Here is a 27286-nt window from a genome sequence, read left to right as displayed (position 1 = left end):
CACACACACACATATACGCATCCACACACACTCAGCACGCACATAATCCTTTGGAGCCAAACCACATGTTCTGCATGTGTTGAACAGCTGCATACAAGCGGTCCATTAGCCAGAACATACAAACAACAGAGCTCATTGGCTCAGAGACGCCACTACTGCTCCGCCATTGGCTGACGCGCTGCAAAACAACCGTCTGATTGGCCCGAGGTCACACACACCTACTGTAACAGTGGGATCAAAGGAGGGGAGTTAACTGAACGCGGATGTCGGTATGATGCTGTACAAACACACACATGCTGCACAGAGGAGCTCGTGTTATTGGAGCTGATGCTTTATGTTGAGTATTATGAAGTTTCCGGTCTCATTGTTTATAATATTAAATCTTCTATATTTGTCAAACAAATTTCTCACGTTGAAACTCAGAAGTGATGCTTTTAATTTAGATTAGATCTCCTCTGTCTACAGGCTGCGCTGTGACTTTAGCCCGACTGCTCTGGTCTGGGATTTATAGCAAAACTCAGACCTCATTTCTTTGGACGTGACTCTGGTGACATCAACTGTGATCTCACACCTGGGCCACTCTGCCTGCATGAGCAGCGCATGACCTCGTCGAACTGCTGCGGCTCGCACACGTGCAGCGTTCACACAGATGGTGCTGCTGCTGCAGAGCCGCCTGCTGCTGCAACTGCTGTATTTCTATTATTAAAAGCTGGTACTCCACTAATTTATGAAACCGTGCAAGCAACTGCACTGGAAATAACATGGTCATGACAGTATTTTATAATAAAAAAGCTTTGTTTTGACATATAATTGGATTCTGTTTGCAGAAACATTGTCAGTGGGCTTTCATTTTGAAACAGACACGAGAAAGATTGAGTTAAGGTTGAGTTTTTCATGTCTGTGACAGATAAAGACATTGAAACTGCAGTGAAAGTTGATAGAACGTTGATATAATTATCAAAAGACCATTTTCACTGTCCATTTTTTTTACTCTAACACAACTATGAGTTTGCAGCCATGCTAGCAGCTCTGTGAGGCTTTACTAAGGCAAAGTGAGTGCTTTGATCCAGACAGAGTGCTGCAGGGATGAGGTTTATTTTTTGTAGGACGACATGGAAGTTAGCATCGCCCTGCTTTCCTCGACATAAAATAAGCTCTGTGGCAAACAAAAGTTTATGATACTCCCATTGCGTAACTGCAGCGTAGGCTCTATGTAAAAGTGTATCCTACGCCATAGCATGCTGTGCACCTCCCCAGAAAATGTCGCCTATCTAGGCTACACATTGCACATTCACATTGTGAATACAATAAAGCCTCCGCTAAATAGCATTTGGAGTCCTGTGTGTGATTTATCCTGGCTTCATATGAGTAAAAGGAAAGTCTGCTAGCCACTTGGCTAATTTATATAATTGGAAATGCCATAGGCTTATGCTAATAATGTTAGCATATTGTATTTGTTATAATGGAGCCAAATTTTATACTTCTGTTTGATATTTTCATTCCTTAGCCATGTTTTTGTGTGTTTTAGGTGTGTTACATAAATCAGTAAAACTTTACGGAACTTCACAGAAACTCGACACAGTGGCATAGAAACCCTACTGCCACCTAGGGTGTTGGAGGTGTAATACCAGAGCGACACAGACATGGCACCGCACACGTATAAAGTATATAGAACATATGCACAACTTCAAATCAGACTTTAGCTTTAGCATGTTAGCATGCTGACATGTGCTAATACGTGCTAAAGTCAAAGTACAGCTGAGGTATTCCTTCAAGAAACAAATTATTGGCCAGATGAAAATTTGGACCTGACGATGGCACTAGATAAAGGTCAGGTCAGAGTAATTAAAAATGAACCTCAGTGGGTCATAAATATCTGTAGCAAATTTAGCAGCAGTCCGTTCAAAAGTTCTCAAGATATTTCAGTTGGAACCACAAATCTAAAACTTATGGTGGTGCTAGTGGAAAAATCAGTGGATCGCCAAAGTGAGTAGGATTTATCCTTTGGGCACAGTGAATGTCTGTATGTGGCAGATCATCTTGTGGCAATCCATCCAATACTTCATGAGATATTTCAGTCTGAACCAAACTGGTAAACAGACTAACTATTTTATGCCTAAAAACACGCTGCTAGCATGACTAAAAACACAAACACATGCTGTAGATGTCCATACATCAAAGGAAGTTGTAGATATTTGTAGCTTAGGAAACAACACACGCTGATAACCCACATCACATGCTCGTCTCTACAACAGAAAGGAAGGACAGATGTTGGACTGTTGTGGCGTCTCATCTGGATAAAAGGTGAACTGTGTCAGAATCTGGTCTGGGACTTTTAAAGCACGTGTCCTTTTTCACCCCCCCCCTCCATCCCGTCTTTCCGCTGTAAACGTTTAATGCAAAAGGAGAATATTAAAAAAAGAGAAGGGTTCAGCTGTTGCTTAGGTGGAATCTTCCAGAATCTCTTCTTTCCTGTTGTCAGCTCGGGCCGTCCAGATCCTGGCCCAGTTCGACATGACTAATCACCCTCACCGGCTCCCTGACAGCAACACACAGCAGCCAGACTGATTCATTGGGCGGGCACAGACAAACAGGGGGTGGAGGAGGTGGAGGGGGGGCAGGAGGGAGAAAGAAACAGAGATGTAGAGAGAGAAAAGATGGAGGTAGGCACAGCGAATGACAGACCCTGCAGGGATTTATCATGTGTGCAACCACACGAACAACTGCAGTGTGTCCCTGCTACACATGTGACAACCTGCGACTTCTTCAAGAGGCATTTTAACCTGTCGTCTTTTTTCTGCCTAAAATGATCCATCAGAGTTCAGCGTGAGGAAGAAAATTATATCTGCATCTCTCCCACTCAAACTCTTTGATATAGTTTTATATATATTTGTTTTGATTTCAGCCTCATAACTTGAAAGAAACTGTTTTTTTGCATTATTTAAGAATAGTGGTACTTTTATCTGTCAGAAAAAAATACCGTCTTATCTGATGGGTGATAAATTAGCCTTAGCTCTGTCGGTGATCCAGATTTTGCTAGCTAACGTTTTACGCATAAACTTTTATATCAACTATATTTTTAAAGTTTTTTTAATGGACTAACTTTCTTCAGATTTCTGTTGTAAACAGGGTGGGACTTTAACAGCATGACGAAAACATTAACATCATGAAACATGGGGGGAAAAAAGACATGAGTGAAAGTTGAGAAAAGTTCCCTCCAAAAAAATTATGTCACTTCCTGAAAATGGTCTCAATGAAAGTGTAGTCCTTTTTTGTATTTTGAGCTGTAGATGTCCATACATCATACATTTCTTTTGAGCCTTCAAAAGAAAGCGAGAACCAACAAGAGCTGTTCAAAACGACTGCAATGAGGTAGCCTGTTGGATCACACATACACTAAACAGATTTAAACAATGCAAGGAAGTTATTCTTGTGGACAGTAGTGACCGGGGATGCAAAATAATATCAGCATGTCATCAGAATCGGCCACGATGCCTTCTCTTATTTTGCACAATGAATGAATATTACATACGTTAAAAAGTATTTCATGTCTCCATCTGCTGGTGGGCCTCCTGATAACAGTATGCATGTATGATACGATGTTAATTCAAAGACAGAAGGGACTTGATGATCGCTAAAATAAGGTAGGGACAAAAGGGCGTAGGCCTATATCAATATTGGTGTCGGTTATTGGCCAAATACGTTGTTATATATCAGCATATCGACAAAAAATCAGTATTCCCAGTCATGACCCCTGTAATAACTTTGGGAATTCCTTAACTTTCCATTTAGTCACCAGCAGGCCAGATATTAACTACTTTGGACAAATAAATGACCTTCCTATCAGCCTCAGATGTTTGTGTTTAGTGCTAATTAGCAACCGTTAGCATAGAAACACACTGAACGGGCTCTATAAGCGTGTGTTCAGGCTCTGCGGTACTTTGAACATCAGCATGCTCACATGCTCACAGTGACAATGCAGACATTATGATGTTTATCAGGAATGATGTTTGCAGGGTCATCGTCTTAGCTTGTTAGCATGCTAACTAATTAGCGCTAAACACAAAGTACAGCAGAGCACTGTTGGCGAGATAATGGGCTGTGGAAAATTAAATGGATGCAGTGGAAGGAAATCAACTTGATGAGACTGGAAGAAGTTCGGAGTGATTAATCACTCTGTGTGTGTGTGTGTGTGTGTGTGTTGGTGTGTGTGTGTGTGTGTGTGTGTGTGTGTGTGTGTGTGTGTGTGAGTGTGAGGCAGGTCACATGTCGTAGCATGAGGTCTGGGGTGACTCTGCAGACAAACGGGGATGTTTCGGTTTAAAGAGACAAAAGTGTGACGCACTAAAAACATCACTGAGCACAACTTTCCATTCTCCTTCTGTTGTTTTTATCTTCCTCCTGCTTGATTTGTTCCTTCTTTCCCTTTCTCTCTGTCTGCCTTTCTTTTTTTCATTAGGGAGGACGGAGGATTGGGTTCAGATGGTCTGAAAGTCCTCCAGTCATAAGTTCACTGATCATCTCCAACCATCAGTCTCCACACATATTTCAGAGGAGTTCAAGCTTCCTGGAAAATAAATCTGACCCAGATATCTGCCTCCACATCAGCAGGAGAGGCTTCCTCACAGCCAAACAGACTACACAAGGAACGTCTGAAATATTTATGAGTTAGGTGAAGGGGAGGCCCTTATCGCCAGCTTCATATCCTTCTTTCAACATCACTTAGGGCTGAGTATCATTTATAAACAATACTAGTACACTTAAAGTGGTACCAGTCTCCTTCATGATACCTTTTTGCCACCAGACGCCACAGGTGTGTAGTGAAGCCGAACTTTTAAATGTTCTGGTGGCATCTCCGCATGTTGAACTGCCCACTCCAACAAATACACCACGCTCAACTTCACTACATCACAGACTCACGATACATCGCATTAAACTGGGGAATGTTTGTGGTGATTGGCTTTGAGCAATGCCCCCTAATAGTCAACCAAATGTTAGTCAACCAGGAAGGTCATAGTGGACAAGATTTCATTGGTCGCTTAGTCACAGAAAAAGAAACAAAGAAAAAAACAACAACCTGAAACTCTATCAGGAGCTGCGGCTTGTCAAAATAAATCCAAACCTATATGACTGGACCATGTGTGACTTTAATTTGAAAGGACAGACACAGGAAGTGTCCTCGTCAGGTTAATCTCCAGGGCTGGTACCTGCGGTTATTCCACAGGCTAGTTAATAACATGTCGGGCAGGAAATCCAAAGTGTGGGATCATTTTGAGAAGGTGAAGGACGAACCCAAGGTGATATGTAAACTCATCTTCATTGGTCGACTACAAACATGACGTATCATCTGAAACATGGAAGTAGCTACATGCCCATTAGCCCACAGCGTCATTAACAGGCGGCTCGCTCAGTGTGTGACGTGCACTTGGAGATAAAATATAGGCCTATATTAATGAAGGTTCATTAGTACGGTTTTGTATTTCTCTGTAATGTAGCACAGTGTTAACAATGTTACTGATACTATTCTCTCTCACACCTTCAACTCAAACCACCAAAATATATCATTTCATCATTACATTCATATCATGAACATGCAGGAGACTAGTCCACTGATGGACCTGAATGATGACTACTGGTCGACTAGGAAAATTCTGAGTCAGGGGCAACCCTACTGACGAAGTTTCAATACTTGGTGCTGGGTTATTTCAGTTGACACCTTAAAGGTAGCGAGGACTGATACCCAGCCCTACTAGAATTACTTCCAACAGATGCATTCATTGATTAGTTGTCAACTATTACATTAACCGCCAATTAAACAATCAGTTTGAATAATATTTTGAAGGAAAAAAGTCAAAATTCTCTGATTCCAGCTTCTAAATATGAATATTAATGTGAATAGAGCATCTGTTTGAGTGTGCCTGCTCAAACGCCTGAAAACAATGAATTAGAGGGCGCAAAAAAACATGTGCACCGCCCCTAAAATCACACACTGGAGCAGAACGATGCTGCCGTTGTTTGGCTCTGTGTAAAAATGCAAAGGAGGCATAACAAAGGAACTTCCTAGTTGCTCTACAGCGCCATCTCTGGGTTAAAAAGAGCTACAGTGTCTCGCGCAACAAATTAGAAAACAACACATTGTGGTTCACAAGAATGTCCGTACACTTGGAATAATGATACAGCTAATTAGCCAATAGCTGGTGGCTCACTGTGTGGACAGGTGCCACACAATGTTTTAGCAATAACAGCACAGTGGTTAGCACTGTCGCCTCACAGCAAGAGGGTCCCTGGTTCAAACCCAGGGTGGGGGAGCCCTTCTGTGTGGAGTCTGCATGTTCTCCCTGTGTCAGCGTGGGTTTCCTCCAGGTGCTCCAGCTTCCTCCCACAGTCCAAAGACATGCAGGTTAATTGGTGACTCTAAATTGTCCGTAGGTGTGAATGTGAGTGTGAATGGTTGTCTGTCTCTATGTGTCAGCCCTGTGATAGTCTGGCGACCTGTCCAGGGTGAACCCTGTGTCAGCTGGGATAGGCTCCAGCACCTGTGACCCCTAACAGGATAAGCAGTTACTGAAAATGAATGAATATCTAACATGGAAGCATAAGGATTCATGGGTAACAGACTATGGTCAATTTGGTGTACTGTAAATTAAATGGTGTTTTTGTTGATGTTGTTTAAACAAATAGGCCAATTTATCTTTACTAATAACATGTTGAATTCATGTTAATGTGTATTTCAGACATATTTTTGAAAAAAAAAAACTTAAATTACCAAATATTAATTTTGCAGACCCTCTGCAGTGACTCTGAGGACCCCTAAGTGTCCCGAGCCCCTGTTGAAGACAGCAATGTCATCTGAATTAGCAAAGATTAAAAGAATATTACAAAAATCTATATCCAGTGGGAATAATTAACCTGCATAGAGACCTTACAAATATTTTGGGTAATCAGAGGATCTGCTGACAGCGTTGAGATCAGGTCCCAAATGTATGACCGTTTTTAATTTACTCCTCAGGTCTTTTTTCCACACTAATAATGAATTTTTACTGAAGAGATTTTTTTTTTACCCTGTGGAGCTGCTCACTGCAACAGTTCAGTCCTCACCATATTCCACTGTAATGTGTACATGTTCGAATAATCAGGGTGCCGTGAGAAGATGTAATTTAAAGCAGTTCCTTTTTCTGGATAATTTAACATTGAACTGTGGAGAATTAACCTGCATGTTTTTCAGTGGATGTGTTCCCCGTATAGAGTCTATCAGCAGCAGCTGTAGCTCCTATAAACACACCTGCTGCTGACTGCTGCACCGACACTCCACCCCAAAGATGTTTCTATAGTGAGACCCTGCAGCGCTAACACAGGGTGGAGTTCTACAATAACTAGCAGTGCGTGAAGACACCTGTGCCCAGTTTCCTCTTTTTAAAAGAGACTGAAGAAGGTTAATATGGGAGAGAGTGATTTCACAGTGCTGACTTTTATGAGATTGAGAGCATCCAACCAAAGCAGGCGCAGAGACAGGGAGCTGCAGAAAATGACAAAACAGTGACTAAAAGAAGCAGATCTGGGTCAAAATAGTGTTTAATGGCCTTCAGTTAGTAGGTATTGTGAGAGCTGGATTTGGATGACTCTGCACACACACACACACACACACACACACACACAATTATACAGCACACACTATGAGTGCATACTCTCAGAGGTCAGCTACATTATATGGAATCTTTGCAAATCTGCAGCAGTGCAGGCAGAGATCCAAACATCTGTTCAACCACTGGATCACACATGTATGGCTATGTATGAACACACACATACAAAGACACACACACACACACACACACACACACACACACACACACACACGTTAGGCCAGACTCAACATCTGTCCCTTCTGGTCTCTGCCTCCTGTGTGAGGATGCACACACATACATCTTTATGAAAGAGGCAGTTGTGCAGATATTTTGTTACACCAGATGGTGATGTTACAGCACACAGTAGCATTCATGGACAGCTTCCTTTTTATAGAGGTTGAGCCAGAGAAGAGTGTAAGGAATGGATTAAACTGTGTGTTTATCTGCTCAGAGCTGCAAACATTAGCATGCAGTAAGAGAAGCAATACTTACAAAGCAATCACATCATTTACTGTCTGTATCAGTTTGTGTCGTACGCCTGCTCCTGATATGAGTTTACACTTTATCAACACAGATGTTGCCCAAGAGAGTGTTAGCTATGTTTGCCAAATACTTTGGTGAGTTCTCATCCTGAAAGCCTTTTCTCTGGTTATGTTAAAGACGTGTTTCAGGACAAATATCAGCAAAGTGTTTCAGAGGTGGAGAGAAAATGTTGCTGATAGCTTAGCCTCCTGCTAACCGGCGCTAAAGGCTCACGGCTGCGGCTTCAAGTTCATGCTTATGTAGCTAACGTTAGCTAGAGCCTCATATCACAGTGTGTCCTCCGCCTCACTCCCTGCCACTACAGACCAGCTAATCAGGAGCAGAGCGGGCAGCCGCTCCAAAGACACACCCCCAGTCAGCAGCCAAAGCAACCTGAATCAGGGCAGCACAAACCTCAGCTACGAACCACATGGCCCCTACTCCCCACTGGATCAGTAAACTTTCTGTTGCTGCTCTTACACAAATTAGTACTGGTGCTGCTGCTCGCCACCAGCCTGTTGAGACATCCGGCGCTGGGTTGTTTGCTTGGGCTGAATTCAAGCCACTATTACCATCAACTGAAGAATTTTTCTCCAGAGCCACCTCATCCCCATTCATCAAATACCGCTGGTTAGTCAGTAGACTCTCACATCTATGTATAGCATGCTAGGTATCCTGCATCGGTTGCTGACCTGCCAGGACACTGTATCAGTTCATGTGTTTTTAATATTTCGTATCAGCCCCGGAGACGGACCCTGAGACAGCGGCTGCCGCAACTTGAATCCAGCTAGCACAAACCCCAACTCCAAGGGACCGGACAGCCCCAGTTTCCCTGCCAGATCAGCAAACTTTCTGTTGCTGCCGTTACACAGCTTAGATCCAGCGCTGCTAATAGCCACCAGCCTGCTGTGACAACTGGAGCTGGGGGGTTTGTGCTGGCAAATTCAAGCCGGCTGAGGGTCCGTCCACCTGCTCTCCTCACCCAGGGTGCAGTCAACAGGAGTGTATTTTCACAATCTGTTTTTTTGTTAGTTTGCCTTGCCTTTTCCAGAGTTCTGCCTACCCCAGCTTCGAAATAAGATTGAACCTCATTTAGGGCACCCTATTTAAACTGCTCTGGCCTGCCTACTGTTGCTGCTTCCTCTGCAAGCCGCTTTGCAACCTGCCTCCACCCCAGCTCCTCCTCTTCATGCTGTATCTGACTTGTCAATGTCATTTCTGTTTGTCATTGATGCTGCTCTGTTCTGCTCCTGAGGGGTCTTTGCTGCTGCTCTCTCTCCGTCTTAGGCTTTCCACACAGGCCCGAAGAAAGGCAGAGAGGCCCCAAAACAGAACCATAATGCCACATATAATACTGCAAATGGAAACTGAAATTATCGGTTATCGGTCATAAGAAGCAGGTAATTAGCGGTATCTGTATCGGTTGCAAAAATCCACATCGGTGCACAGTAACTAAGGGAGGCGGGGCTTAGTGAACTGTCAGTTAGGCCCTGATCAGAAAGAATGTATTTTTGCAGGTTGTAAAACTCAAGGCATATTGCACTGCCTTTTTCGTTAAAGCCTACAACTGGACAATGAAGTGAAAAGGCAAATGATGTCAGGCGCTTTTTCACTCTGTGTTGTTTTTTAAGCATAAGGCACTCAGCCTCACTCTCATCCCAAACAAATACAAAAAGCCTCCTCAGGCTGCTACAAAGCACTCCGTCTGAAGGCCTCGTTCATCCACTGCTGGGATCAGTTTAGACTCCTATCTTTACTGTAGCAGAAAACAACTCCCTCTCCAAAGTATATCACATACCAGCTTTAACTCTCCGTATACTCTCACACATATCAAAGACCTCAGGGTGTGTCTGTGCACGACACATTTTCCCAAGAACCCAAACTGTGTCACAGCCCTGTTTTTAGTGGCCGCTGCAAAGCAAGAGCAGCAGCATTCATTCACAAAGTCCCAAGGCGATGCTAAATGTATTCACTGTGGGTGCAGGGCGGAACGTTTCTAAAAGCTTCCCATGTAGAGTACAGTAAAACCCTGTCCACACCGTGTTGGTTTAAGTTTAAGAGTCCAGTTTGAAAAAATGCATAATTTCCTGCCTTTATTAGCTGCTCAAACATCCATCTGAAGCAGGCAGAACTCACTCAGTGTTGTGAATTCAGGGCGTGAATGGAAAAATCCTGCAAGGCTGTAGGAGCACAGTCGCACTCTGCAGCAGCTGTTGAGGACACACACACAAACACGTGCACCTTTGCAAGCTAACACACCTACACATGCATACAGCTACTGTTTAAGTTACATAAAAATTCTCAGATGACACGGCTCAGCTTGTTTCTCTCCTCTCTCATATCTTTGAGATTTAACACTCATGTCTGCATATTGTTCTGCATGAGTGTGTGTGCGTGTGTGTGTGCGAGCGTGACGACTTTTGTCCCCTGCCTACAATGCTTGACTTCCACCTTAACAATCATAACTCACACACTGATAATGTAAATTCCAACAGAGTCTGTACCTCTCTGTGCCAGGCTGATGGCGGGAGGGGAGGAGGACTGTGTGTGTTTTTGTGTGTGTGTATGTGTGTAAGTGAGTGTGTGTGCATAAGCCAGTACAGTAGGTGGTTAATGCCACCTCTATAATCTGTGCTGATTGAGTGCGGGAGGTCCCACTGCTGCCCCTCACATTTTGTGGGTGGTCTTTATATCCAGACTAAACCACTTATTCCCCTTCTCCTCTCATCCTGTTAATCTGCACTGAAGCTACAAGAGAATAGAAGAGAATAGAAAATACAACACATGGCACTTCATACATTTCTGTCCCATCCGAGCAGCAACGTAAGGGACTGAAAAATGACGTAAAGTGCCAAAAAATGCAATTCCTCTGATGGCCATTTGAGGCTGGCTCCAAAACAGTGTTAAAACAGAAATAAACATGATTACAGTCTGGTACAAAAAACAGTTTTGGTCTGTATAGCTAACTATCCCATTCACGACAACTGTACAGAGGTGAGATTTTATATAGGGTGAGTTCAGGTGATGCGGGACATCTGGTTCAGTAGGACAAATCAGTATTGTGATGACCTGATACCTGCAAAAGTAACGACCAAACACCAACACTGATCTTTAATCCTTAATAAACACTTCATGCCACTAAACACTGGACTGAATTGGTCTGACATCATCAGAGTCTGTTGTATTCCCATTTCATTCCAACACAAAAATGTTTTTCAAAAGCCTAAAATGATTTTTAGAAACATCACTAGAGTGAATTAACAGTCTTTGTAAACCAATATACCAAAAAGTGTCCCACATCACCGAATTCTCCCTCACTCACCTGTTTAAAGTTACGCATAATTTAGGGTGCGGCCGCTTTGAGCGACAATGTTGGTTAGGTAACACGGTGTAACCCAGACTTACAGAGTAAAGGCGTAGCTGTAGATGTTGCTATTTCAGTGTGTTTTCAGTTCATGAAAGTTAACTGGAACATTTTGGTCGTCAAAAAGTCTCCTTCAGTGTTTGGTTGAACTAAAAGACCCTCTAAAGCGGGATTTATACCTCTGTGCCAAATCGATGACGTGATTACTACATAGACTATGTGTAGAAGTATGTATGCTGTAGCCTAATGTTTACCTTCCCAGAAATTTAACTACATGTAGCATGTCCTATTTATATTTGAAACAAAGCTTTGATTTACTTTAATTTCACAGATAAGAAACAATAAATTGTGAAGACAATAAAGCCTCCACAAAAATAGCATTTTAAGTCTTGTGTGTGATTTATCCTGGCTTCATATGAGCAGAGGAAATCTCTGCTAGCTGCTAGGCTAATTTATACAATGTAAAATGCCATAGGCTTGTGCTAATAATGTTAGCATGTTGTATTTGTTTGGAAAACGTATTTAGTGTAAGACAGTTGTTTTGTCAGTGAACCTTGTGAGTTGTAATGGAGCCGAATATTGTAACGTTACCTTTGTTGAATGTTGCTGTTGTCCCTGGTTTCATATGAGTAGAGGAAAAGTCTGCTAGCTGCTAGGCTAATTTATACAGTGTAAAATGCCATAGGCTTGTGCTAAAAACATTAGCATGTTGTATTTGTGGGGAAAATGTGTCCAGATAAAGACAAGTGTTTGTCTGTGAATGCTGCGAGTTATAGTGAAGCTGATTTGTGTACTTGTGTTTGAAACTGTCTCTATTAAGCCATGTTTAGTGTGTGTTTAATGTGTGTTTTGAAACAATCAAACTTAACAGGACGTGACAGTATAGCCCCACCGCTGACTAGCGTTTTATAGGGAGAATCACAGATCGACACAGACACACCACTGCACAAGTATAAATGCTCACATTTATGATTTTAAGCCAGTTTTTTTGCTAGCGAAAATTAGCATTAGCATTATCACAGTTAACTATAGCTCTAAATTCATTGTGCTAACCAAGCTAGCTGCTAGCATTAGGGTAGCTCCACCCTCTCAGCCTATTATGGTCACTTCTGGCTCCAAAAATCCAAGATGGCGACGTCCAACATGCCAGACTCGAGGCTTCAAAACCAGTAGGTGATATCACGGTGGCTACGTCCATTATTTTACAGTCTATGATCCCACCTTTGCTCCTTTCCTCTTATTATCAGCTATATTTCCTTTGCCTGACCTTCCTTTCTTTCGCTAACCACTCCTCTCCTTCTTACAGCTTTCCTTTCCTTTCATGTACTGTCCTTTCCTCTGATTCTTCCCCTTCCTTTATTTTACTACCCTGTCATATCATTTCATTTCTTCTGCCTCCCTACCCCCCATCTCCTCACCTCTCCTGCGCTCTCTGATTCTCCCTGAACTTGCCACTGACCCATTAAACTATGTGGATGTTATTTTTGGTGCAGTGCATTGTGCAGATGAGTGTGTGAGAGACAGAGAGGCTTGATGTTAGCGTAGCAGTCTGCAATCAGAATAAAAGTGAGGTGAAAACGACTCCGTTCAGCTCTCCCTCCATTTCATCACCTCCTTCTCTCTTTCATCATTTTCAGCCTTTCATCACCCCTCCTCCATCTGTCCCACCCGTCCATCAAAAACACATCTACAACATATCTCTCCCCGGTTCTTTTTCGGCCCTCTCTCTTCTGCAGCTCTGCTCGCCGTTCCCTTTTCCTCAAAGCAAAAAATATCCATCCACCTCTCCCCCTCTCTTTCTCTCTCCATCTGTTCTGTAATTCAATCATGGAGGCAGTCAGTGGAGAGGTGAGTGATGATGTTTTGGAGGAAAATGCGGGGAACTCAGCCAGCCAATCCTCCACTCTCTCAATATTATCATTTCTAAATCTGTTTTCAAGATAAAACTCAATAATCACAGAATTACTGTTTTTTGCACATTTGCTTAGTCTTGCTTCTCTTTTCTGTTTCACTCTGTAAAGTGCACTTCACTGACTCGTCCTGAGACAGATGTTCATAAATGAAGCATTGTATCAGTTTTAACGTAAAACAAACAGATCTTAAATGCAGGATATGTGAATAAAGCAGTGTCTCTGTGATGACAGGTACCTGTGCTGCTTTCATGATGCTTAACAAAGAAACCCCCACCTTCTACATATCTGCAAGAGATGATGTGAGAGCTACACCCCCAACACACACACATTCATGGTGTCACTTACACCTCATCTCATCTGAAGAACCCGCGAGTAGTGTCAAGATCACAGCACACACACTGGAAAATCACTGCAGGAAATCTGGATTTAATGAGAAGTTTGTCAAAGATGGACGAGTTTAACTCCGTGCTGGTAGCTCTAAATGCATGTAAAACAAAAAATGATTTCACCATAATAACTGCATCACATCAGAGCTATATTGGAATTGAATCCTAATAAGGCTTGGGTGGTATCACCATATGATATTCTAGGGCAGCGGTTCCCAACTGGTGCGTCGCAGGTCCATTCTGAATGGACCGCAAGTGACTAAAAACAAAGTACAGTGAATGTCCAGCACAGAGCTTTTATTTTGAAGTGCTGTTTCCTGCAATAGAGTGAGTGAATGACAGACAGCTACTTGACAGAAACAGCAAACTAGCTTGACGACATGGCCAAACGCAAGTACAATGCTGAATATATTGAACTGGGAGGACTTTTAACCAGTGACTACACAAATCTGGACCCAGTGGCTGGACCAGTTGTGAACCACTGCTCCAGGGTATTTAAAAATCCCGACGGTTTGATTTTCAGCACAATCAAAATTACAGGCGGCCCTCTTTCTATTAAAGTCATTGTATGTAGTTCACAGCATGTGCCACCAGAGGTCAGTCTCCAGTGGTGGTGGGGATAACGTCACAGTCTAAACAGCCGCCCAGCAACAGCAGAGAGACTGCGAGGAAAACGCATGCATATATTTACATCTGACTCAATTAACCTCTTGAGACCTGAATGTTTGTTTGGTGTGCATTTTTAATTTGTTCTGGCTATTTGGGATCAGTCGGACCAAATAATAATAATAAGTGTAAATCAAAAATTCAACACTTTCAACGATAAGTAAGTCCCAATGTCCTCAAATAAGCCAATAATTAATAAGAGTATACTATGCAGGATTGTCAGTAACTCTTTCTGAACACACTGGAAACCAAAAGTAAAAGCCAACACTGGATTGACTCTTGTTTGGCATTTTGCCTCACTCAGGCAAACTGTCCATACGTTTTCCTAGGAAAAATGATGCACCCAAACTGGTACATATCATACGAACTCTTGTGTGTGCATTTCCGTAGGATATCGTTACGAACCGTTCTATGAGGCTACGCTGCCTCACTATATTTGCAGTTTTTTGGGTGCTATGTCTCTTGGATCCCTGGTCGCTACCTTTTAATAAAGCCCCGATCTCACCTTAGCGCTGTGGAGGTACGCACCCGCAAATGTCCCGAACACAGAAAACAAGAAGGAAATAAGACAATCAAGGCAGAGGGCGGAAAAATACCACACACTGAGAGTGGGTCATATGTGATGATTCAGAGGGATCACTTCTGTATCAGTCTATAGATTGTTTGGTAACACTTTACTTGGAAGTATCTACATAAGGGTGACATAACACTGTCATAACTATGACATGACACAGTCATGAACCTGTCATGAACATTATGTACATGTTATGAACATTTATGACTGCTGTCATTAAGTGTCATTCGGTTTTTGTAATGACAAGTTGACATTGTTTGGGTTGTCTTGATTATGACAACTTGACATTAATCAAAGTGACATTACCAGAAGATGCCTTTGTCATAACAACTTGACATTAACAAGAGATGCACCTCTTTTTGTACTTATGACAAGTTGACATAATGACTATTATTGTTATGACAAAGACATCTTCTGGTAATGTCGTCCTGGTTAATGTCAAGTTGTCATTATAAGGACATCTCAAACAAATTTAATGTCAACTTGTCATGACAAAGACAACGCCTGGTAATGTCACTTTGATTAATGTCAAGTTGTCATAATCAAGGCAACCCAAACAATGTCAACTTGTCATTACAAAAAAATGAATGACACTTAATAACAGCAGTCATAAACGTTTATGACATGTACATAATGTTTATGACAAGTTCATGACAGTGTCATGTCATAGTTATGACAGTGTCACGTCACCCTGATGTCGATACCTTCAAGTAAAGTGTTACCGATTGTTTTTTAGTAAAACCCTGCAAAGTATATCTTTAATGTTTGTCAGCTGTGTCTACACAAAGAGCGAGAGTTAAAACTGGATAAAGATGTGCTCTACTTGTTTTTAAAAAAGAGCATAATGATGCAGATGACATTAAGATCTAAATATAGTGTCAAAGGTCACATGTATTTGTTGTTTAACACATGTAGTAGACCATTTTAGTGCCAGCAGGTAATGCCTGCCCATTCCGCCGGCTCCCACCGTGACTATATTTCAGGCCTGAGGGAAACACTGTGATATTATGTGACTTTTTGTTATATTGCAGCGATTCATAACAGCGCCGCAGCACAAAAAGCTTTAGCATCATGGGCACACGGTGCCTATAAGCCTTTAGTGTGCACTATATAAGTTCACTCTGCACAAAGACAAATGTCTCCACACGGTGTTTGTCTCAGAGACAGTTGCAGACCGAGCACAGTTAACCAATATGAAGACTGTGGCTGAGAGTATGTGAAGCGTCCTCTCTGCCTGCCTGCCTCTTTGTGAATGTGCAGTGGTGTGGATGCAATCATCTGCTCTACTCCTCTGCCAGCCTTGTACATCAACACAGAAAGATGCAGGAGCGAGGGGAGGTGGGGGGTAGACGGGGGGGGTTGGTATCCAGAATGGTCTGTGGGCATTAACATCTCTCTCCTGGCTTCAAAGAAACAAAAGGGAAGGAGGCAGATAGTGTTTGTGCAGCGATGGAAGCATGTGTCAGTCTCTCATGGCAGTAAACATGGTGCCCGAGGTTGAATCCTAATCACTGATGCACACACACACACACACACACACACACACAGAAATAAGAACATCATGTATTAATAGACAAATTCATGTAAATAAAGTCACAGCCTCACAGGAAATGGCAGATACTTAGATAGCACAGTGCAAAGTATTACAATTAAGTAATTTAACATAACTTAGACACGTCTTTAACAACACATCGTATTTCATAATCAACAAAACAAAACAAAACAAATGACCCATAGCCCTTTGCTACGACATGCAGCAAAGGCACCCTAAAAATTAAGGTTCTTCTTCACTGGAATTCAGTACATCTCCTATGAATATGCATCTGCCGCTGTATTCATTTATTTATCTATTTAGAGCTGACAGACACTTAATACGATGTAGTCTAGTGCTTTTCTTTGATATTTGGGGCTAATTTGGCCTGTTAAGTGTAAAGCAGGATTTATACTCGTGTGTCAGCTCTATGCAGAGCCTACGCTATTATGAGCATTTATACTTGTGTGGTGGTGTGTCTGTGTCACTCTACAGTTACACCTCCAAACCACTAGTGGGCGGCAGGGTTTCTGTGAAGTGCTGTAAAGTTTAGTTGATTCAAAACACACATTAAACACACATTAAACACACATTTACCCCACAAATTCAACATGCTAACGTTATTAGCACAAGCCTATGGCATCTTACATTGTATAAATTAGCCTAGCAGCTAGCAGACTTTTCCTCTACTCATATGAAGCCAGGAACAACAGCAACATTTAACAAAGGTANATGGTTTCAGCTTACAGAGACAGACAGGAGGTCTGTGTCACCACGATGCTTAGTTACATTTCTGGGGAGGTGCACGTCAGGCTACAGCGTAGGCTCAATGTAGAAGTATAAATCCCAATTAATATGTGACTATCAAAGTCATTCTGAACGTCCTGCCAAACTCTGGTAAAACTCTCAAACCTATGATCGTGATTAATATTAATATTCAACTTAATATTGTACTTGTGCAGCCCTAACACACACACACACACACACACACACACACACACACACACACACGTAGCCTTTAATGACACACACTAAACAAACATCAATACAGATTACACCACACAGTTTGACACACAAACACTGAAAGAGCCCTTCAACAAACATCAACAGATCTCAGGTCACACTCAAGGTCTGCTCCATGTACACACACACACACACACACACACACACACACACACACATGACCTCGTCTAGTGCCATGTGCAGAGAGGGGGTGCTGAGTGACAGCAAACTGATGATGCCTCTCCAGATGGTGCCAGATGTGTCTGTGTGAGTGTGTCTGTGATGCAGGTGAGTGTGTGTGCAGCGTAGACGGGATGTCTGGCCTGAGTGGGAGTAAATGAGTTGCAGCAGGGCAGAGCCTTCGCCAGACCTATCACACACACACACTAAACCCAATCTTACCTTCTCCGTCACGAACATACACACCTCTGTGTACACACAGTTCAACCACACATCAACCCATTACCACCACAAACCACACACACACACACACACACACTTAGCTGTCCTGTGTGCTTTGTGTTTAATGCTGGATGACAAACAGGTCTGTGTTAACATCAGCCCGGCGTTACACTTCCCTGCTGTTTGTCTGGGACTCTCTGCTCCTCTCTGTCATTACTGCCTCGCTGCTTCTTTCTGCCCTCTTTGTTTTTTTCTGTTTTTTAATGACAGACCGGCCCGCAGTCTGCCTCATGGGACATCAGCGTCCTGCAGACATCATCCCCCAAAACACCCAGCTTTTCAGGAACTGAGAGAAACTCTTGTTTATTCAGCTTTTCACAGCCAAAAATTAAATCTCACAAAGCATGTTAAACACTCTGTGCAGCACAGGATTTGAGCGACCTCGATCCTGTGTTTAAACACCTTCAGTGAGAAGGTACTTCACTCCACACATATATCGAAGGGCAGACCTCAAGATGGAGCCATAAAATGTTGTAGACAGCCAACAATGTGACGATGACGGCTGGTTCAGTGTTTATTGAGGAGTGACGGGGTGGTCTGTGTCGTCTGATGGAAGATGATGGATTGATTGTCCACCATGTCCGCCTGCATGCTGCTCGATTAAATATAAAGAGCAGGAACACCTGACAATGGAATGTATTTACTATGTGATTAATACTACTTTTTATTAGAAATAATAAATCATAAACACTTTATTGATCCCAGAGGAGAAACTATGATTTGTTACAGACACTCTGAAGTAAAGAACAGAGAATTATAAGACGAAAGAATAAGAGTATTAGATAAAAGTATGTAAGTATAAAGCAATAAAATAAACTTAAATTAAATTAAATCAAATTTTTAAAAAATTAAGAAAAGGAAAAAAATCATACAAAATAAAATGAAATAAAAAAATGAAAATGTGCACTAAAAATAAAAATATATATCATCACTGCACTGAGGCTGTAAGTGTGACAATTGTAACTACAATATATACATCCATAGAATAAAACAAGAATAGAATAAGAGTAAACATAAGAAATATGTGCATTGTATGTTGAATAAATATATATATTCAAGAGGTGATATACTGCAAATAAAAACTACCACACTCAAACTCAGTCTCAGAGCTCTGTCTCCCTTCTCCTGCTACTTAATACCAGATTATACCGCCAGGAAAGATGGAATATAATTCTGAAATTCTGGATGTGTGAAATAAATACTTGTCGTTTTATTTCTGAACATAAATAAAATTCTGGTGGAGAATTTTTTAAAGCTACATTTGTTTTATTTTGTTGGCCTTTAATAATTAATTTTTCTGTGTCAGAAATTGGGTATTTTTTCAAAGTTGTACGTAACAAGTAAATCACACTTAAACAAAAATATTTTATCAGCTATAAAATATCAACAGTGAAGTTTTCATTCTGCAGAAAAAACTGCCTCTGTGACTGATCACATTATTAATAGTGATGCATCAATATATATGCAGCAGCCACGGCAGACGCCGACTCACAGGAACAATCTGAGACATTGTGAGCTGATTATTGGGGAAGACAGGAAGACTGGGAACCACTGGTTTAATTTTTAATGTACCAGTGTATTTCATATTGTATTTTTTAGTTGTATTGTTTTAATGTAAAAGCCTAATCTGTAACCCAACTAGTTTTCAGTTAAATGTAGAGTAGAAAATTATCAAAGAGTATAGAAAAATGTAAATACGCAAGTCATGACAGGATTACTGAACATGCCTACAGACACAGGCCCCCTTACACTTTGGGCCCCTGGGCCTGACCTGCAAAACGTCACTCAAATTAGTTCAGTTCAATTCAGCTTTATTTAAAGTGTAAAATCACCATAAAGATGGTCTCGAAACACTTTACAGTTCACACAGACAATAATACATTAGAAAAATACAATTTACAAATAAGCACAATTATTTACAAAAACAATTAAAATAAATAAAAAAAGTGCTATCAAGTTGTACTATATGCTTGGGAAAATAAATAGGTTTTTATTCTCGATTTAAAGATGTCAAGGGATTCTGCATCCCTTACTGATTGGGGGAGCCGGTTCCAGAGAAGTGGGGCACGGTGTGAAAATGCTCTACCACCTGCTGATTTTTTGTTAACTTTGGGGACTGTGAGGTAGTTACCATTCTGTGAGCGGAGAGCACATGTTGGAAAGTATGGAATGATTAGTTCAGATAAGTATGGGGGTGCTAGGCCATGTAGAAATTTGTAGGTGAGTAAAAGCAGCTTGAAGTCTGATCTGGACTGGATCGGGAGCCAGTGAAGAGTAATTAAAGCTGGGGTTATATGATCATATTTCCTGGTTTTGGTTAGTATCCTGGCTGCTGCATTTTGAACAAGTTGTAATTTGTTTGTGCTGCAGTGTGGTCAGCCAGAGAAGAGGATATTGCAGTAATCTAGTCTAGATGAAACAAAGGCGTGAACTAAGATTTCTGCATCTGAGGTATTTAGCAGGGGACAGATCTTTGAGATGTTGCGTAGATGGAAAAATGCTATCTGGGTGATTTCCCTGATGTCAGCATCGAAAGACAGAGATGAATCAAAAGTCACACCAAGGTTTTTAACTGTTGAGTTTGGGGTGACAACACAGTTGTCGATGTTTAAACTAAGGTCAGTGAGGAGTGGTAGTTGGGTGCTCGGGCCTATGATTAGTAGTTCGGTTTTGTTGGCATTCAGTCGTAAAAAAATTTGTGACATCCAGTGAGTAACAGCAGCTAAGCAGGATTCAAGATTTGTAAGTTGGGATTGATTGTCGGGTGTAAGTGGAATGTAAATTTGCGTGTCATCGGCATAACAATGGTAGATGGTGCCAAATCTACAGAATTAGCACACACTCTTCAGGTACAGACTCAAAATGACCGTAAAAGGATGAGAAGGAACGGCAAAGAGACACAAACTACAACAAGGGGCAGAACAACCACAAAGAGACGCAAAATGACAACAAGGAAACACAAAACCACAAGACGATCTATTACAACTGCAAAGAGATTCAAAACAACGACACAAAAAGAGGCTAAACATCTGAAAAAAAGTGGGTTTTGCTCCAAAGTAGGAGAGGTGGGGGGGGCCTTTTGCATATCTGTGCCCGGCAGCCCATTGTCTGCTAAAGCACCCCTGACTCAAGTCAATTAAAAGTATATTAAAGTATTGTAGTATTATATGAAGTATATTTAAAGTAAAAGTAAAAGTATACAAAAATTGTACTAAACACTGGTGGCTGAGGCTAACGTACCAGGTGCCACCTGCTACACAGCTTTATAACACACACACTGATGGAACAGCCATCAGGAGCAATTTGGGGTTCAGTATCTTGCTCAAGGATACGTCGACATACAGACCAGAGGAGCCAGATCGAGCTGCTTATCATCCAATTAGTGGGCGACCCGCTCTACCTCTGAGCCGCAGCCAACCGTAGATGGAAAAAGAGCCAGGAGTTGCTAATAGACACCAACGTTTGGTGGCTAAAAAGCTGCAGAAACACAGCGATGACTCGTCAAAAAACAACCGCTTTTGATGTTTGTGTGGTCTCAAACAGTGGTCTGCAGCTTGACAGGTGTCACACCATCCAGCATCCCATCCACCTCCTGATGACAAAGTCAGCTCATATACGACGTCACTTTGATATGAAACATACAGATGTAACGTATCCTCGGTTTGCAGAAACAATGCCAACATTTTCCTCCGGTCACTGGGCTGAACAGCTATAAATTCTCTAAATCTGCCGTCAAGTTAAATCAGCAGTTCTCACCAAGGTAACTCTGCTGCAGGGGGATGAACTGTAATGCATCACAGTGTGTCAGGCGTCTCTGCTACTTCATTCCAGTGTGTGTGAAACTCCTCAATAGAGCCCGAAGCTTTTGTTTTGACAAGACTGTTTCTAATTAGTGATGTTTCCTTCAGGGATTATTTCATGCAGCAGCAAAGAGTATTAAACTAAATGCAACCATTACAATGTATATTTGATTATAAATAACAGAGGGTAACTCTTCGTGCTAACGAGCAGCATGTATTGTCGGGTTATCGCCTCCTCCACCTGCAGAATCTGCTTTAAACTGCTGTAGCTGCCATGTGCATGCACTGCAATCCACTGAGGGTTGGCTCATATTCTGTGCACCGCCTGCTGCCTAGAAAAAGTAGTTAGAGGGTTTACCTGTCCTCTGAGTGTGCGAGGGGCTCCCAGCTGAAGTGCACTTCACTGTAGCCTAAAGGTTATTTTGTGATGTGCTCTTGTACATAATGTACTCACTGAGTTCAACACACACTATTTTGGGCGCCACCTGAATATGCCGGACCCTACCAACTCTTTTTTTCACTCAGGGGATGTCTGTATTTTGCACGAAACAGTCTGCAGTCTTTAATCCGAGGGGTTTGATGTATGTGCTCTGCTCCGCTGTTCGCCGCCTGCCGGCATGCAGCACACCCTGCTGCTTTCTACACACTGTTTTGAGGCTGTGTGTGCTGTTCTTCACGGCGTCGTGCAGAGTGAGCTTTGCCATCTGTGGCGTGGCAGTGTACATGTTAGTTCGGTACAAAACAAGTCCAAATCTAAAGTGATGTTTTTTAATACGCCTGAATATATTCTCCCGTCCCGTATGATGTCAGATTCTATAACCAGTTTCACCCAGAAATGTGTTAAGGCAAGCAAAATCAATAGTCATAAAATCTGTTTGCTCCTTCAGATCTGAAATGATTTATTCATTCTTCTTCTGCAGTTTCCCTGGATATATTTCTGCCCTTAAAGCTGGGGTAGACAGTTTTATTTTGGCGTCATTGGGCCAAAATCCCATAATGAATTTTGAGCATATTGTAATTTAAGTGGACGGAGAAAAGTAGACTTCTGCACCTCCTCTTGGCTCTGTTTTCTAGGCTGCAGAGGGAGACTTTGGCCAATCACAGGTCATTTCAGAGGGAGAGAGTTCCTATTGGCTGTTCTACAAATGCAGATGTGCGTGCACGTTCCTTCTGATGGTGAAAGCCTGATTCAATTGCGGAGAATCTTGCAGAGAAAGTGCCTACACTGCAAAGCAACCCAAAAAAGGAAGTCGGACTGATCGAAAAGAGCCTGACAATAAATAAAACACGTGTCAGTATCGATGAAGTGTTTCAGAGATGGAGAGAACATGTTGCTAATAGTTTAGCCTCCTGCTAACCAGAGCTAAAGGCTCACAGCTGCAGCTTTAAGTTCACATTTATGTAGCTAACATTAGCTAGAGTCTCAAATCATAGTGTCTTCTCCGCCTCACTCCCCACCACCACAGAGCCCCTCACCTGGCAACCTGGTCTCACTCTGAAGTCGTCGAAATCTGGCGCTTGGGCAGTGACTTGCAGCATCAGACTCCAACGTTAAAAGAAAACGTTATAGTTTAATGGCACCCAGCAGCATCAGCGGGAAACACGGCAGACCAAGAACGAAAGTTACGGCGGTGAAAGTCCAAGTGGGGTGGGCAGAAAGGGTGGAGGATGGGTCCAACAAACACCGACTTCTAACCAGAGAGAGCGGTGTACGCGTCCCGTAAGACTGTAAAGCCAAACCCTGTTATTTTTTCCTAAACCTAACCACGTGCGTTTGTTGTTGAAGGAAGAAAATGTCAATCTGCGGTGTTGTACCAACGTAGTGCTTTTATTTTGAAAGAGACTTCAAACTGTACATTTCCTGTGAAAACAGAAGTATATTTTAAAAGAAGACAATACATGTAACAGGCTGAAGTTGACAAGGTGTGCCAAAACGTGAACAACCATCACACCCAGGGTACCTTGGACACCATATGTGGACGTGGAAAGTCCGTGACCAAACGTGGACATGTGACGAGGTCACAGTGAGAATGTGTTGCACCTGCAGGAGAGCGGGAAGCAGCTCCAGAGACAGATCCCCAGTCAACAGCTGCAGCAACCTGAGTCCAGCAAGCACAAAGCCCAGTTCCAGGGGACCAGGCATCCTCGACTCCCCGCCGGATCAGCAAACTTTCTGTTGCTGCTGTTACACAGGTTAGCCCCAATGCTGCTGCTGTCCACCAGTCCCCTGTGACACCCGCTGCTGGGGGTTTGTGCTGGCCGAAATTCCAGTCGCTACAGCTGCCAACCTGTGGCTGCTACCTGCTCTCCTCCTGGGGAAGCAGTCTATAGTGGGACAGTGGGGTGGCTAGCAGCTAATCTATGTCTCATTTGTGGTCTAATAAACAGAGAGAGAGGGGCAGGGAGGGGGCGGAGTAAATGCACAGTGTGCAGCTCTGCAATGAAATAAGATTAAATAAATCAATGTATAGGAAACACTGAGTTACTGTATGAAGCACTTGGCTGGTGGGAGGGGCTTCGGACAGAGAAGGGAGAGCTGCAGGAGGAGGGTGTGTTTCCAACTCCTGCCATTTTTTTTTCCAGATTTCTCCCGACTCCAGCTTTAATCCTGTCATTTGAATTCTCCAGAATAGCACTGAACATTTCAGCTAGACCAGAAAACCAGCGCCGAACCTGCATCGAATCTTTTATGGGTCTATAAAAGATTCAATTAAAAGTCCCTGCACAGGTGTCGCAGAGGTCTCATTAGCCAGAATAATTGAAACAACCTGTGTGTGTGTGTGTGTGTGTGTGCCGGGTTCTGAAAACGAGCGACTCAGAGAGCAGAATTTTTAGCGCTTGATGTTTTTCAGTGTCAATTATTTTTTGTCTTAAAGTCATCATGCGCAAGAAAGCCACAGATCTGGACCATTATCTGTCATCAGCACCGGCTCCTGTTTATTCAAATGAGGCCCACCTGCTGTGTGGAGCCTCTCCAGTGCAGGTCAGGAGCTGCAAACCTGCCGACTGGAACACTTTAAGACATTAGATAGAGAGAGGAGCCGGACACATGATGAGGACTGGAGCTGTGGAGATTTTTTAATGCAGTTTCTTAACTGAATTCATCAGTGTCTGAGCTTAAATCTGCAGAAACTGCAATCGATGCAGTCGGGCCCCTGAAGCATCCGCCCCTGTGTTGATAACTGTATCAGCCCTGTTATTTCTCAGTGGAAGTATCAGTATGTCAGGCAGCTCCCAGCCTCTACAGAGTGATCTATCTGCAGCTCCACTCTGTATTGCCCACACATAGGAGTGGGCTGTGGAAGCGAAACATTGCTGGGTGTTGTAGAGCATTGCCTGCAGAAAATAAACAATTAGAAGAGCAGCAGACGAAGGAGAGCGGGACAGAACAGAGCTCGCTTCACATGCACAATCCCTGCCTGTCTGTCTGTCACTGAAGGTGACGTTGAACGACCACAAGGCCACGGGCATCATCTCTCACTCATGAGACAGGGTCACACGGATCCAAAAACACAACTCTCTCTTGGTCTCCTCTGTCCCTCCCCCCCGTGTCTCTCCCACCCTCCCTCCACTCTGCTGCAGTGCACTCAGACAGGGGTCTCAAGACGGGCTGTCAGTCTCCAATCACACCACTAATCTTCTCTGATACACCCTGATGCATGCAACCCCTCCTCTCACACTCTTCCTCTCTGCCAGCTCAGGCACACACACATACATGTACACACACACAGAGACATCATCATCATCAGTTAGGCCTAATAGTAGCAAACAGCCAGCAATGGTGTGGGAGAAGTACCCCTCTAACTATTGAGCTCACAAAACCATCAGAGAGCTTATATCATCTACAAGGCACCGCCTGCACCAGAGCAGAATAGAATAGAATAGAATAGAGAGTCTTACTTGCTTTCCCTGGCCGGGGCCTTTGCAGCAGCTTCTGCACGGTGAGCAGGTCCTCGGTCTTCACCGCCTGCAGCAGTTCCTGGTCCTTCCCCATCTTCCGCTCTGAGCCGCTCTACTCCCGCAGCATCCTCCGACACAGCGGCGCTTCAGCCCAGCCTCACCTCGCGGAGGGTGCGTCTACCGCGGCCACGAACAGCCTCCCTCCTCCTCCCCCCTGGTCCCTGACTTAGATGAGACCCCCCTGGAGCTCTGACATATGATGAGGAGGAGGGGGAGGACAGGCAGGGTGGGATGGAGGGATGCTCTCGGGTTCCCCCGCTTAGCGCAGCGCCGCTGGATGGATGGATGGATAGATGGATGGATGGGGCACCGGGGGGCCGCTCTAGATTCCAGTATCAGCGCGCTGGCGTCGCGTGCGTGGTATTTTGACGGTGGAGATGAATGGTTTCCACGGTTCGCTCGCGCTCCTCATGTGTGATCACGCTGATCGGTGTCGCTTGCAGCTGCGCTCCACAACAACGGTTAACCGAGCGGGGAGACCGCGCGGATCCTCGCCGAGGGAAGGAGACGTCAGATGGGCTGATGAAGCAGCCTCGCGGGCTCACTGGCAGACACTGCGCGTAAATGATTGTGCGTTTAGAAATCGGGTGCGCGCGGTGTCCGTTTCTCCCGAGGTTATGCCGCTCTCGTGCGCTGCGTCGTAAACACAATCCAGGTCTGCTGCTGCCGCCGCTGCTGCAGCCATCGCTCCGCGTGCGCTCGGGCTCTATTTGGTAATGGTTTTCTCCGCGTGGGGGCAGGGGTAGTGAGGGGGGCACGCACACGCGCCCGCGCGCTCTACAGCTGGCCCAGCTCGTACTGCTAAATGGCTCGTGCTGCAACTTGGGGGCGGACCAGGAGCGCGGTGCTCTCCCGCCTCCTCCTTCATGTTTCTGTGGGCCTGACTGTGGAGCTGCACACTGAGGCTGCACAGATTTATTCAGCTGCACAGAATCACTGTCATCACTGTGCTCACATCTCCTCTAATTACTGATTTTATTAGGTTGTGTCAACCTCACCTGAATCACACCTTTATCCCCAGGTGATGTCAGAGTTACATGTAATCCATTACAGTTGCAGCATGTTACCTGAGCCAGCTGATTTCAGGTTTATACACACATGTTATAAAGACACCTGCCTCTGTGTAAAGGGCTCCTGGGTATGGAATACCATTTATGTCAATATCAAATTAATCAATATGGCTATGAAATAAGTCCTGAAAAAACAAGGTGGAATCATGTAATAAAAGTCTCCTGAAATAAATTATAAATTAAATAATATAAATTATATGTATGCATTTATTTCATAATCACTTAAAGTCATTTAAATCAAATAAATAAAAAATAGCTATGAAATAAATCCTTAAATAAATTGATTTGGAATTATCTGAAGTCAACTGAAATAAATAAAAATATTTTTTAATTACATCCTTTTATAACAAAAACTTTTTTTAATTTAACCATACATATTTATTTAAATAATTATTGCCTATTTACTTAGCTATA

At 43.1% G+C, this 27286-nt stretch overlaps 1 protein-coding gene across 3 annotated transcripts in view; it reads right to left on the bottom strand.

The window, feature by feature from the left end:
• The window catches only part of caskin1 (CASK interacting protein 1), a 153126-nt gene extending 126615 nt beyond the window's left edge, over positions 1 to 26511 (bottom strand). For all 3 annotated transcript variants that reach the window (XM_050069314.1, XM_050069315.1, XM_050069316.1), the window contains exon 1: positions 25743 to 26511. In XM_050069314.1, the coding sequence (XP_049925271.1) occupies positions 25743 to 25836 (94 nt within the window). In that variant the 5' untranslated portion in view covers positions 25837 to 26511. The remainder of the gene's footprint in view (positions 1 to 25742) is intronic.
• Between the last annotated feature and the right edge of the window lie 775 nt (positions 26512 to 27286).

Source organism: Epinephelus moara, chromosome 18, assembly GCF_006386435.1.
Source record: "Epinephelus moara isolate mb chromosome 18, YSFRI_EMoa_1.0, whole genome shotgun sequence".
Taxonomy (NCBI): Eukaryota; Metazoa; Chordata; class Actinopteri; order Perciformes; family Serranidae; genus Epinephelus; species Epinephelus moara.
The sequence above is the reverse complement of the archived record's forward strand: the minus strand, read 5'-3'. Positions and strand labels throughout refer to the sequence as shown.